A 15559-nucleotide genomic window follows, 5' to 3' on the forward strand; every position below is an offset into this window, starting at 1 on the left:
AGCATCCTGGGCAAGGAGAGTTTCATAAAGATAATGATGGAGTAAATTTGTTAAAACTCCAATGTGACAATATGCATTTATCTCTCATTCTGATATGCTTAAGGCCTATACAATTCCAAATGCCTTGTTACCCTTTACCACAAGTCCTATTCTTTCTTCTCTGGCTGTACATATGAACTAGGGAATATGGGTGATAATTTTAGGTAACTATTTGTGTAATCACCTAGCCTTCAACTTGGGAAACTCTGGCCAGCAGTTAGGAAATTATAACACGTGATTAGCCAACTTAAACAAATAGGCTCAAGACTTATAATCAAATCTAGTGTATTCTACTATGGTTTATTAATCCCAGGCATCAGAAACACCCCAGTTAGAATTGTCTTCGCATCATTTGCTTTGGATCTCAAGAGGGAGTGACCTTAAATTATAAAGTTAGTGGTATGCAAAGAATGGGATCCCTGGGCAACACAGAGGTGCTTCTAACACCTTTAGATGTACAACTTCCTCTGATCTGTAATTCAGAACTTGCCTTCATTTTTAAGCTTTCTAGCTTGAGCATAAGTCCATTAATTCACAATTTTTCTTCTCCATTAGTGTGAACTTCATGGGACCAAATTATGGGTTTAAGAGACAAAGCAGGGTATGAGATACAATGGGATCAGCAAGAACAACATGGCCAAAATGTTTTGTGAAGTTGATAAAGACTCCTCAGTAGACCTGGCATTTAAACTGAATCCTGAAGCAGGAATATGACTTTACTGGAGATAAAGGCAAGAATAATAGAGCAATCACTCTCCATATTACCAGACAAGGAAGTACAATTTAGGTTTATTAACAGGGGGAACTCCTAAAAATGGCTCTACATGAAAACAAGTGGTCTTGAAATTAATAATAATTTTAATTTAGTCTTGATAATCCATATTGAAGAAGGGAGTAAAATTGTAAGGAAAACATGAACTTTTTCACAAATTGTAATCAAAATGTAAATCTTTTTGCGTATACTTAGATACTAAACTTGAATTCTGGTTGGGAAGAATATATTATTTGAATGCCAATAAAATGAGATATAAATCTATGAGGACATATGTTGAATTGGAAGCACTTAACTTGGGTTTATTATTAAAAGTCTGCCTGGCATTAAGGATGCACTGAAATATTACTTGCTATAACAAGTCCCCTAAATAATTGGCTTCAGAGACAATAGTCTCTGCAAAAAGAAATCAGAAATCTGTATGGCCATATAAACTGCAACTTTCTATTAATTCGCCAAATGAAATGTATTGATCCACCAATGGGGTTATGAATGAAAGCTGAGTTTTTTGTATTCCCAACAGCATTATACTAATTTTTAGCACTCCTTTAAATGTTATGCAAGATATTAAATATTATATATGTGAAATTTCAACTGTGAAAAGAGACATCTAGCTCCACAACTAAATATACAATCCATAAAAACAAGTTACAGTTGAATCAAAGTTAGTTCTGATTGGTGGAGTGCTGAACTTGCCAACGTGATGAAGGAAGATTACAAACCATTGAGTACACACAAATTGCTGATGCTGTTTCTGCCAATGTTAAAGAGAATGGTGACAAGGGGGTTAAAAAACATATTACATGATAACTATAATCACCATTCTGCCATTAAGAAGATACAGGAGAAGTAACAAAAATAATGACAACTATAGACGGATGGCTTACTGAGATTTTCTCTGCTTGGAGGGAATAAGCAAAGAACTGGTCATATGGAATCACTCAGCACACTAACTCAAGGATCGTATATAAACCCAGAGACATGGTGCTTAGATAATGCTCTTCTATCTCAGGGCCTTCAACATTTTTTAAAAATCAGGCACGGCATTTTCTTTCAAGTTGAAGAACTACCAGGACCGATTTTAATTTTCAGTGGCCACACTATAGCAGACAAGTAGCTTCTGCTTTCTCTATTACTGGAGTCTGCTGCAGTAAGTAACAGGGAATTAGTCATTTGGGTCAACAAGGGGGAACCAAACAAACTTATTTATCTAATTTAGATACATAATAGCTACATGTCTATGGATTCTCTAACAACTACATTATATAGTCCCAATTTTCAAATCTTTAAGTAATTTATCCTGCCTATATTAAAATATATTTCTTTTCACTTTGAGGAACAGCCACAGGTAGATAATTGACAAGTGAAAAGAAAACTCTCAAAAAGAAGAGGAAAGAGTAAAGAGGACTTGGTCTTACATCTTCCATACCAGCTCAGTCACAGTAGAATAGGGCACTGGTCAGAGCCACGAGGTTCCCTTTCCAGGCTCTAGCTTCAGAACATTTCTAAACACATCCTGGGCCAGAAGGGAACCTGCTGCCTTGAAGGGAAGGACCAAGTTTTGGCAGGGCCTGCTGACTAAAGAAAGAGCCATTTGGCCCTGAATTACCAGCAGTGATACTTAAGTAGTATGGTATGGGCTTTGGGTAAAACTCAGAGACTTGCTGGCTTCAGATAAGACTCAGCACTTTTCCAGCTGTGGTGGCTACAGTGAGAGACACCCTCTACTTGAGAAAAGCAGAGTGAAAATAAAGGAGGCTTTGTCTTGCAACTTAGATATCAGCTCAGCCACAGTAAGGAAGAGCACCAAGTAGGCTCTTAAGGTCCCTAATTTTAGGCCTTGGCTCTTGGACAGCATTCTGAGATCTGCCCTGGGCTATTAGTGAGCCCATTGTCCTGAAAGTTGAGTCCCAGGCCAGATGGCATTCACCACAAGCAGAGACTTAACAGCCCTTGGGTCTTAAGGGAATGCTGGCAGTAGTCTGGCAGTACTCACCGTGGGCCAGTGATGGTGGTGGTCACATGTGAGGCTCCTTTGCCTATGGAAAGGGGAGGGTAGAGTGGGAAAGACTATGTCTCATAGTTTGGGTTCCAAACACCCAAACTCAAGGATAATGAGAAAAATCTTAAAAGCAGCAAGAGAAAGGAAACAAATAACATATAATGGAGCTCCAATACATCTGGCTGAAGACTTTTCAGTGGAAACCTTGCAGATCAGGAAAGAGTGACATGATATATTTGAAGTTCTGAAGAAAAAAAAAAAAAAAAACCTGATACCTTAAAATAGTATATTTGGTCAAAATATTCTTCAAACCTGAAGGAGAACTGCTTTCCCAGACACACTAAAGCTAAGGAATTTCATCAACACCAGACCTGTCCTATAAGAACTGCTAAAGGAAGTACTTCAATCAGATAGAAAGGGGAGTTAAAGAGCAGTAACAAATCATCTGAAATTACAAAACTCACTGGTAATAGTAAGTACACAGAAAAACACAGAATATTATAACACTATAACTGTGGTGTGTAAACCACTCTTAAGTAGAAAGCCTAAAAGATAAGCCAATCAAAAATAACTTCAACAACAACTTTTTAAGACATAGATAGTACATTTAGACATAAATGAAAACAAAAAATTAAAAGGGGGGGGGAATTTAAGATGTGGAGTTTTTAAGATGCATAGTTTTCTCTGCTTTTTTGTCTACGTAAACAATGTTAAATTGTTATCAGCTTAAAATAATAGGTTATAAGATAGTATTTGCAAGACTCATGGTAACCTGCAATCAAAAAGACATGTGGCAGATACACAAAATTTAAAAAGCAAGAAAACAAATCATACCACCAAAGAAAATTACCTTCACTAAAAGGAAGGCAGAAATGAAGATAGGAAGAGAAAATGGCAAAACAACTAGAAAACAACAAAATAGCAGGAGCTAAGTCCCTCTTTATCAGTAATAACATTGAATGTAAATGGACTAAACTCTCTCTAATCAAAAGGCATCAACTGGCTGAATGGATGAAAAAAAAAAACCAATAATCTGTTGCCTGCAAGAAACTTATTGTATCTATAAAGATATATATAGACAAAGGGATGAAAGATAAAGGGATGAAAAAAGTTATTCCATGCCAATGGAAACCAAAAAAGAGCATGAGTAGCTATACTTATATCGAACAAAAGGCAGAAAGAAGATAGGAAGAGAAAATCATAAAACTACTAGAAAACAAATAACAAAATAGCAGGAGCTAGATCCCTCTTTATCAGTAATAACACTGAATGTAAATGGACTAAGCTCTCCAATCAAGAGACCTAGACTGGCTGAATGGATGAAAAAAAAAAGACCCAATAATCTGTTGCCTACAAGAAACATGTTTTATCTACAGATACATATAAACAAAGGGATGAAGGATAAGGATAAAGGGATGAAAAAAGATATTCCATGTCAATGCAAACCAAAAAAGAGCATGCATAGGTATACTTACATCAGACAAAATAGATTTCAATACAAAAGCTTTAAAAAGACAAAATTTACAAGAAAAAACAAACCCATTCAAAAGTGGGTGAAAGATATAGAACAGTCACTTTTCAAAAGAAGACATTTATGAGGCCAACACACTGATGAAAAAAGGCTCATCATCATTGGTCATTAGAGAAATGCAAATCAAAACCACATTGAGATACCGTCTCACACCAGTGAGAATGGCGGTCATTAAAAAATTTGGAGACAACAGATGCTGGAGAGGATGTGGAGAAATAGAAACACTTTTACACTGTTGGTGGGAGTGTAAATTAGTTCAACCATTGTGGAAGACAGTGTGGGAATTCCTCAAGGATCTAGAAATAGAAATTCCATTTGACTCAGCAATCCCATTACTGGTTACATATCCAAATGATTATAAATCGTTCTATTATAAAGACACCCATGCACACGAATGTTCATTGTGGCACTGTTTACAATAGCAAAGACCTGGAACCAACCCAAATGCCCATCAATGATAGAGTCGACAAAGAAAATGTGATACATATACACCATGGAATACTATGCAGCCATAAAAAATGATGAGTTCATGTCCTTTTTAAGGAGATGGATGAATCTGGAAACTCATTCTCAGCAAACTGATACAGAACAGAAAACCAAATACCACATGTACCCACTCATAGGTGGGTGTTGAACAATGAGAACACATAAGCACAAGGAGGAGAGCATCACACACTGGAGTCTGTTGGGGCATAGGGGGCTAGGAGAGGCACAGTGGGGGATGGGGAGGTTGTGGAGGGTAACATTGGGAGAAATGCCTGATGTAAGTGATGGGGAGATAGAGACAGCAAACCACCATGGCATGTGTGTACCTAATGCAACAGTCCTGTGGGATCTACACATGTATCTCAGAACTTAAAGTATAATAAAAAAATAAAATAAAAGAGAGAGAGAGATCAAAAAAGTCAGTACATAATAGTACAGAGGTCAATTCAGCAAGAGGATATAACAATTCTAAATATATATGCACCCAACACTGGAGCAGTCAGGTACATAAAGCATATTTTCTTAGAAGTAAAGAGAGAGATAGGCCCCAATGCAATAATAGCTAGAAACTTCAGCACCAGACTTTTCAGCACTGGAAAAATTGTCTAGATAGGAAATCAACAAAGAAACATTGGACATTAACTACACTATGCACCAAATAGACAAATAGATATTTACAGAACATTTTGTCCGATGGCTGTGGGAATACACATTCTTTTCCTCAGCACGCAGATCATTCTCAAGAATAGACCATGTCTTGAAACATTTACAAAAACTGAGATAATATCAAGGATCTTCTCTGACCACAATGGAATAAAACTAGAGATAAATAACATGAGATATTCTGGAAACTATACAAACACAGAGAAATTAAACAACACTCTCCTGAATAACCAGTGAGTCAAGGAAGAAATTAAGAAGGAAATTGTAAGATTTCTTGAAACAAATGATAGTGGAGACAAAATGTATCAAAATATTTGGGATACAGCAAAAGCCATACTAAGAATGAAGTTTATAGCTGTAAGTGCCTACATCAGAAAAGAAGGAAAAACTTCAAATACACAACCTAATGATGCATCTTAAAGAACTAGAGAAGCAAAACCAAACCAAACCCAAACTTAGTAGAAGAAAAGAAATAATAAATATAAGAGGAGAAATAAATGAAATAAAGAAAACAATACAAAATGTCAATAAAACAAAAAGGTTTTTTTTTAAGATAAACAAAAAACCTTTAGCCAGACTAAGAAAAAAAGAGAAATGATTCAAATAAAATCAGAAATGAAAAAGGAAACAATAGAACTGTGCCACAGAAATTCAGAGGATCATTTGTAGCTACTATGAGCAACTATATTCCAATAAATTGGAGAATATAGAAGGAATGAACCAATTTCTAGACACATACAACCTACTAAAATTTAACCAGGAGGAAATCCAAAACCTAAACAGATCAATAACAAGAGACCAAAGGAATAATAAAAAGCACCTCCTAGCAAAGAAAACCCTAGACCTGATAGTTTCATTGCTGAATTCTACCAAACATTTTATAAAAGAAATGATACCAATCCTACTCTAACTGTTCTGACAAATAAAAAAGGAAAAAATACTTCCAAACTCATTCTACCAGTAATACCCTCATAACAAAACCAAAGACCCATCAAAAAATGAAAACTATAGGTGAGTATTACTGATAAATATTGGTGCAAAAACCCTCAATAAAATACTAGCAATCCAAATTCAACAACACTTTAAAAAGATAATTCATCATGACCAAGTGGGATTTATCTCAGGGATGCAAGAATGGTTCGACATATGAAAATAAATTAATGTACTACATCGTATCAACCAAATGATGTACAAAAATCACATTGACATTTCAATTGATGCTGAAAAAATATTTGCTAAAATTCAACATCTTTACATGGTAAAAATCATCATAAAACTGGATATAGAAGAAACAAACATAATAAAAACCATCTATGAGAAATCTATAGCTAGTATCATACTAAATGGGAAAATACAAAAAGCCTTTTCTTTAAGATCTGCAACACAGGGATGCCCATTTTCACCACTGTTATTTAACATAGCACTGAAGTCCTAGCTAGAGCAATCAGAGAAGAGAGAGAAAAAAAAAAAAAAAAAAAAAGAGGGCATCCAAATTTAAAAGAAGGAAGTCAAAATATCCTTATTTACAGATGGTATGATCTTGTATTTGGAAAAACCTAAAAACTCCACAAGAAAACGTTTGAAACTGATAAATTCAGCGAAGTTGCAGAATACAAAATCAACATACAAAAATCAGTAGCATTTTTATATGCCAATAGCAAACAATTTGAAAAAGAAATCAAGGAATTAATCCCTCTTACAGTAGCTACAAATGAAATTAAATATCTAGGAATTAACCAAAAAATTGAAAGAGCTCTAAAATAAAAAACTAAAAAATCTTGATGAAGGAAATTGAAGAAGACATACAGAGATGAAAACAATTGTCCATGTTTATGAATTGGAAGAATTAATATTGTTAAAATGTTCATACTACCCAAAGCAATCTACAGACTCAATGCAATCTCTTTCAAAATACCAATGACATTATTCACAGAAGTAGAAAAAAACAATTTTAAAATTTGTATTGAACCACAAAAGACCCAGAATAACCAAAGCTATCCTATGCAAAAAGAACAAAACTGGAGGAATCACACTACTTGACTCTAAATTATTCTACAGAGCTACAGTATCCAAAATGTCATGGTACTGGCATTAAAACAGACATATAGATTAATGGAGCAGAGTAGAGAGCCCAGAGATAAATATACATCTACAGTGAACTCAGTTTTGACAAGGATGACAAGCACATATATTGGGAAAAGGACAGTGTCTTCAATAAATGGTACTGGGAAAACGTGATATCCATACGCAGAAGAATGAAACTAGACCTCTATCTCTTGCCATATAGAAAAAATCAAATCAAAATGGATTAAAGGCTTAACTATAAGATCTCAAACTATGACACTACTAAAAGAAAACACTGTGAAAACTCTCCAGGACATTGAACTGGGCAAAGATTTCTCGAGTAATATACTATGAGCACAGGCAACCAAAGTAGAAATGGACAAGTGGTATCACATCAAGTTAAAGAGTTTCTGCATAGCAAGGAAACAATCAACACTGTGGAGACTACATAAAAAATGGGTGAAAATATTTGCAAACTACCCATCTGACAGCAATTAATTAATATCCAGAATTTTCTAAAGAGCTCAAACAACTTCATAGGAAAAACATAATAATCTAATTTTTAAAAATGTGCAAAATATTTGAAAACGTATTTCTTAAAAGAAAACATACAAATGATAAACAGGCATATGAAAAGTACTCAACATCATTTATGATCAGGAAAATGCAAATCAAAACTACAATAAGCTGTCTTCTCACCTCAGTTAAAATGGCTTATATCAAAAAGACAGACAATAAAAAGTGCTGGCAAGGATGTGTAGAAAATGGAATCTTTGCACACTGTTGGTAGAAATGAAAATGAATACAACTACTATGGAGAAGAGTTTGTAGCTTCCTCAAAAAAACTAAAAATAGAGCTATCATATCCAGCAATCCCACTTCTGAATTTCACATCCAAAAGAAATCGGTGTATCAAAGAGATAACCTCACTCCTATGTTTGTGGCATTATTTGTTCACAGTAGCTAAGATCTGAAAGCAACCAAATTGTCCATCGATGGATAAATGGATTAACAATATGTGATACATACATGCAATGGAGTACTATTCAGCCATAAAAAGGAATGTGATCCTGTCATTTGCAACAACACAATTGGTACTGGAGATAATATGTGAAGTGAATTTTGCCACACACAGAAAGACAAATTTTGCATATTCTCATTAATTTATGGGATCTAAAAATAAAAACAATTGAACTCAAGGAGATAGAGAATACAAGAGTGTCTCCCAGAAGCTGGGAAGGGTAGAGGGTGGTGGGCAGTGGGGATGATTTAGAGGTACAAAAATAATTCAAAAGGGTGAATAAGACCTAGTGTTTATTAGCATAACAGGGTGACTATAGTAAAAATAATTTAATTATACATTTGAAAATAACTAAAAATGTGTAATTTGATTGCTTATAACAGAACAGATAAATGCTTGATGTGATGGATACCCTGCTTGCCCTGATGTGATTATTACACACTGTATGCCTCTATCAATATATCTCTTGTGGCCCTTAATATATACACAAGGAAAGAAAACCAAATATTGCATGTTCTCACTCATGAGTGGGAGTTGAACAATTAGAACACATGGACATTGGGAGGGGATCATCACACACTGGGGCCTCTCAGGGGATGGGAGCTAAAGGAGGGATAGCATTAGGAGAAATACCTAATGTAAGTGATGAGGTGATGGATGCAACAAACCACCATGGCACATGTATACCTATGTTACAAACCTGCATTCTGCACGTGTACCCCAGAACTTAAAAATAATTTTAAAATTCACAGGAAAAGCTATAAAAATGGCTTTTAAATACCTGATGATATCCAAAATTCAGTAATGAAAAAAGAAATTCAAATTAAAAATACTCTACCATTTTTCTTATATCAGAAAAGCAAAAACTCAAAAGCAAGAAAACATAGTTTGTTGCTTAAATTGTGAGGAATCAGGCACTCTATTGCCACTGGACACCCAGAAAATTCACTGTGATAGAGTAGCTTGATTTCTTGTAATTTGATCGATCAACATCTAGTTTGCATATGTTTCACTAAACATTTAAATACTTGTTACTTGCTGCTCATAAAACTTCATGATAACACAATAATGATATCAATATAATGGACTGGCATAACATTATATTGAATGTCCAGATTATTTGATCTACTCTTCTACATATCTTCTTTCTAGCTAACATTGAAAAACCATTGCTTATCTTTACCTTTATTAAAATACAACTTTGGACTCCAAAACACAGTAAGGAAAAAACCTAAATATAAACTAACTAGTAATTCCAGATTTTTATGTTTAAAGCAATGATTAACTTGTCAACCAGATGCAACACATTGGAACTCTATGCTTCCCCAAAACATAGAAATATATTAATAAGGACTCACATACAATGAAGAAATTATCAAAGTATAAATGAATTCAACTCCTAAATGTGAATTCATTTATACTTTGATAATAATTGTTCCAAGTGCATTAGTTTAATTTCATGGGATACATTTCCTTTATCATACTTCTGTTGGAACCATAAATGTAGAAGTGACAATGTCAATTTTTATCCTTTTCACTTAGAAAGCATCCTTTTAAATCTTTATAAAAATCAATATAAAATAAATATAAATAGCAGATGCATAAGTGTAGATTGGGATAAATATCAACCCAAAATAAAGTAATGCAGAAAAAACATAAATAGGCTTATTGAATGAGTATTAGAAAATAGCTACTTGTATACAGAAGTGATCTGATAAATCAGTTGAAAATACAGAGGCATTAAAACTAGATTAAGGCAATTCAATAGAATATCAAACTTAGTTGAAACAAAGTAGTTGAAGAAATACTATTTACTAAATGTGTTCTGACATTTTCTAATGAAAAGAAACCTTACTATTAATCATGTATAAGAATTGGCTTTTCTTTACAAATTATCAAATTTACTTAAATGCTTCAAATGCTCTCATTAGGGAATTATTATTGTTTGCATCCTTTGTTTTCTAATTTCCCATAATTTTTAAAATTAATATTTTGTTAGGATTGTTTTAAATTTACAAAAAATTGGAAAGTACAGAGTTACTACATACTCCCCCTACACACACATGATTTTTCTTATAACATCTTATATATTTGTTAACATTAATAAACCAATATTGATATATGATTTTAACTAAAGTCCATAGTTTACATTAGTGTTATATAGTTCTATGAGTTTCACCAAATGGATAATGTCATGTATCCACCTTTACAGTATCATACAGAATATTTCTCTTCTCTAAAGGGAACTGTGCTCCACCTGCTCATCTCTTCCTCTCTCTCCTGTACCTCTGGCAACCACTGATCTTTTTACTGTTTCTATAGTTATGCCTTTTCCAAAATATTGCATATTTGGAATCACACAGTATGTAGCCTTATTAGACTGGCTTATTTCACTTACTGATACACATTTAAAGTTCTTTCATGACTTTTCATGGCTCCTTTCTTTTCATTGCTGAATAATCTTCCATTTTCTGGATATACCACAGTGTATCTGTTTACTTATGAAGGAATATCTTGGTTGCTTCAATTTTTTGTAAAGCACTTTTAAAATATGAGACTATACTTGCACAGCTGGATCATTTATTGCTCTAGCAATTACCATAGGATAGAACTCTGTGAGACTCAATCTGAAGTAATCTTTCTTTTGTTTTTATTCTACTTATCTCTTTTCTCTCACATAAAGTTAAAAGGCAGAAAAAAATTCTGTTAAGTAGGCATCTCATTTTAAGTAGTCTTAAAATAGTGTTTCTAAATGATGCTCCAAGTAGCAGCTATATTAGAATCATCAATGTTCCTTGTTAAAATTCAGATTCCTGGGCCCTACTCTTGATCTACTGAATCAGAATTTCTGGGGATAAAGCCCAAGTTTCTACTTTTTTTTTTAACAAAGCTACTAATGTTGCCTACTTTCACTGAGTTTAAAAGCTGACTACTTTTGTAATCAAGTTGTGTTTTAGATAATATATGATATAACATGCTTTCTTCATTTTTGGATGTCTCAGGACTGGGAAGAATAGGACTGATGTTAAAGTATGTGACCGACTCTTCATTAGAAAAAAGTAATTTTTACAGAAATGTACTATTAGGGAAAATAATTTTTATTCGATGTTGTTTCTTTCCAACATTCTTTGGAAATGGAATGCATGGATATTATCCTAAATCATTTACTTTTTTCAGCATTTCTTCATCAAACTGAAGGTACTCAGAAAAATTACTCTCCTACCTCAAACCATTACCTAGATCCACATTCTTAAGAAGGGCTTATAAATAAATATTGTTTCTTTCAAACCAGGAAACTATTATAGTTCAATAATGGTTAATATTTTCTGCATTTCTTATGTTGCTATCCTTTCATTTCTTTTTTCCAGCAAAATGTATTGCATTAGAATGTGGTAGAATTCAACTGAGTTGGTTATTGGATTTTCAAACTCATAGCAGAAATCACAACTTTGAAAGCCAAAGCTTTCATTTGTAAAAATAGGCTTTTTAAGAGAATAAAACTAACCTTGAAAATCAAAGGAAAAAAAATCCTAAAAACTAGTCCATCAGACTTGTGTCACAAACATGAAATTTGAAACACAATGCAAGATAATTTAAGAGTTAATTTTTTCTCCATATTTAGAAAAGATACCTATGTGCATGTGCGTGCGCAAGCACACACACACACACACACACACACACACACTCTGATGGAAGATCTGAGATATTAGAGATAAATAAGAAAATAGATTTTTAGTTGTCCTCTAGAATGCCTAGAACCCTGCTCCCATTTTTGTCCTTCTAGATTGAGAGTATAGAAATCATGGATTGTTTTAAGATACTCTAGGGGAGAGAGAGCTGGTAACTTATTTTCCAAGGAGATTGCAGGCCTTTTAAAGAAGGCTATTCAGAATTGTCTTCAAGATAAGGAAGGACGATGAGATTAAGGCAGGCAGATTCCTGGACAAAACAAAGACTTTCCAAACTAAGAAAACGGGGGTCACACAAGTGCTTAGAGAAAGCTGGTGGAACTGAAGATGTCTGGCCTTCAAACAAGGAGAATGTAGACTGCATGGACCAAGGTGACCAGATGCCACTGCAGTATAGCAAGTATCAACAGCTGTGGTTGGCATGTACTGATGAGAAAGGAAAAGGAAATGTCTAGGTGAGGACAAGTATCTATGAAGCCAGGTACTTGATGCCCCAACTAGATCTTATCAGTATGGAAGCCTTTCCTCTGAAACCTCATTACTTTTGCTGGTAAAAGATGTAGTGAATCCTAACTTTGTCTAATAATTTATTCAAAAAATGAGAGTTGTTTAACATTAAACTATAGAAAATATGAAATCCATATCTCCATTAAAGTGACATCCTCTGGATGTGAATCTGAAGATCAAAGTTTATACTTTCTAGGTATTAAATTATCTGAAATAAATATACAGTTAAAAATTTAATGTTTTCATTCTGGGTTTCCCATTTGTTCTACATCATAGCCTATGTTCTTTATATCAGTAGAAATATGCACACAGTATGCATACAAAGAGAAATGTCCCCATGAAGTAATGGAAGATGAATAAAAGATAAATTATGGAAGACAATTCAATAATGTCTAGCTTGGATGTTAGAGTCACATGATCAGAATTGATTTGAGACTCCCAACTTACTAGCAACTCTGTATTTTCTCATCCGTAATTTGTGATAACATCTACCTAGCAAGATCATATGGGGTTAAATAATGAAATATATCTAAAGCACTTAGACTATGGTCTAACACATAGCAAATACTCAATCTTCTTATTCTTAATCTTGCTGTTTTTTTAATTTATCATTTTATGAATTGCTATTTGTAGAACTTAATATCTTTGATTCTTATCTATGATTCTTATGATCAGAATAATCAAAAAGTAGTATAAAAGTATCATGGTCTATATTGAGAATTTCCTCATACAAACATAATTATGTAGTTCTTATATAGGTCAAACTTACATTCATTTCTATTATATGCCAGAGAATATGAGTTTTAATTTATTTATGTAGACACATTCTATTACCACTCTTTTCCAACTGCCATTATTTTGGCTTGGGAGAAAATGATCTTGAAAGAAGGTCTAAGTAGATTTAATAGCTCTTTTGTGAACTTCAGAAGTAACTAAATCACTTTCTGGATATATCTATTAAATAAATGGACCATGAAAGTATGTGCAGGTAGATAATCAATTGATGGAAGCAAATAATCCTATTGAAACATTTGCTATTTATTTTTGATACAGTTCTTTTAAACAGACTGATTAGTTCCCTTTATGATTTCACCCTTGAAAGCACACACTATTTTGTTCTTTGTCATTGTTGCATGACATTCCATTTGGCAGTTGGGCTTATTTTTAGCCAGACTATCAAAGTATTTTTCAACTGGACTGTCACTGCACTTGAACTTGGAATCTTATAACTTGAAGAACTTCCCTGGAGAAAAGAAGAAACTTATAACAAATGGGAAATTATAAATCTAGACCAACTCAAACTTGTACTGGTAATTATTCTAATTATTCTTATTTCTTTAAATATAACATGGTTCAATTATAGTTACTGATAACTAACAACTCATTAGAACATGTGTTAATTTGTATACAGAAGATAAGGCAGCATATTATATGGAAGTCTTTAAAAAACTATCTGAACTCAAATGATTTTTTTCTGAAGATTTTTACAGGAAACAGGAAAATTTTTACAAAAATGTTATTTTAGTTCCTTGGTATAATGTTACAGGAAAATTTGCAATATTGCTGAATATAGGGATTTAAGAATTATATCTTAAATATCTAGTATTTAAAAACTAAAAACCATCTTGCAACTAGAGATTGCTATAATTAAAATGCAATAAAATCAAATGAAATAAGTCAAATATATTTTTATGTAAATATATTATCCAATATCAAATGGGTTCTTAATCACTACAATTCAATATGATTGCTTTTTAAATATAAACATCTGCATTTTAAACTCACAATCAATAATTTAAATTGAGTATTGTCGAATCTAGAATAAAAAACAGTTTTGATTACTTGTATGTTATGATCTGTGTCTACATTTTGCAAAACACAACCATAAATCAATCTCATTTGTTCTTCTCTACTAGATGAATGGAAGAAAAAAGTTAGTGAATCATATGTTATCACAATAGAAAAATTAGAAGATGACCTGCAGATCAAGGAAAAAGAACTGACAGAACTAAGGCATATATTTGGGTAAAGTTGTAAAAGTTATTATTTCTTTGTATAAGTGTCTTCAGTATTCACCTTATTTTTGAAAATATCTATATGTTTTTTAAACCCATAAAACCTCAGATATAAGGAGTCATGTTTTAAGCCTTAGGATGTCAGATTATCTCTTCTTGACCACTCATATAGTTCTCAAAATGCAAACCTTAATGTCTCACCTCCTTAAAATATGACTTGTAATTTGCCATCACTAAAGTTTAAAAAAAGAACTTAGAACTAGCTTTTGAATGCAAGCTATTGCTGATCTCAGTCATCTTCTCTGGAATTAGATCATTCTTGTAAACCAGGCCAGCAATGAAAAGCAAAATTTTTCTTCCCAAATAGTGGTCGAATATTACCCACATTGTTCTCTTTGAACTACGAGAAGTCCAATTTTAACAAACCCTCTGGTCTCTTGACATTGAAAGGCTATCCCTTAATGGAACTGAGTATCATTCTGCCCCTGAACAATCACATAACAACGTATAATGTTGGCTTCAGGATTTCAGTAGGTTTTGCTCCCTGATAACAAAAGAAAAATAATCCAGGAGAGTGGCAAAACCTTGGAAGACACAAAATGTTCAGGGAAGAAGAGCAGGACCCTTATATACACAAAAAACCTTCTGGATAAATTGAATCTGACATTGAGAAACTAGATGCACTTTAGAGAGTTAAGAAAGTTACCTGACTGACTAAGGCAAAATTTCACATATGCCAATTAGCCATGTTCAGTATAGCTGTTTTATTC

The 15559-nt window shown here is 33.3% G+C and overlaps 1 protein-coding gene across 13 annotated transcripts in view; it reads left to right on the plus strand.

Annotated features, from left to right (window-relative positions):
* TNNI3K (TNNI3 interacting kinase) overlaps nt 1-15559 on the plus strand; it is a 323082-nt gene that overhangs the window by 12656 nt on the left and 294867 nt on the right. For 12 of the 13 annotated variants that reach the window (XR_012512449.1, XR_012512451.1, XR_012512453.1 and 9 more), the window contains exons 2-3: nt 13927-14084; nt 14691-14799. Coding sequence is in view for 7 of the 13 variants with exons in the window: in XM_074381015.1 (XP_074237116.1) it covers nt 14045-14084; nt 14691-14799 (149 nt within the window). In the remaining 6 variants the exon portion in view is untranslated. The remainder of the gene's footprint in view (nt 1-13926; nt 14085-14690; nt 14800-15559) is intronic. The other variant, XM_074381016.1, reaches the window with a different exon arrangement.

The sequence above is a fragment of the Saimiri boliviensis genome, chromosome 11 (assembly GCF_048565385.1).
Source record: "Saimiri boliviensis isolate mSaiBol1 chromosome 11, mSaiBol1.pri, whole genome shotgun sequence".
Taxonomy (NCBI): domain Eukaryota; kingdom Metazoa; phylum Chordata; class Mammalia; order Primates; family Cebidae; genus Saimiri; species Saimiri boliviensis.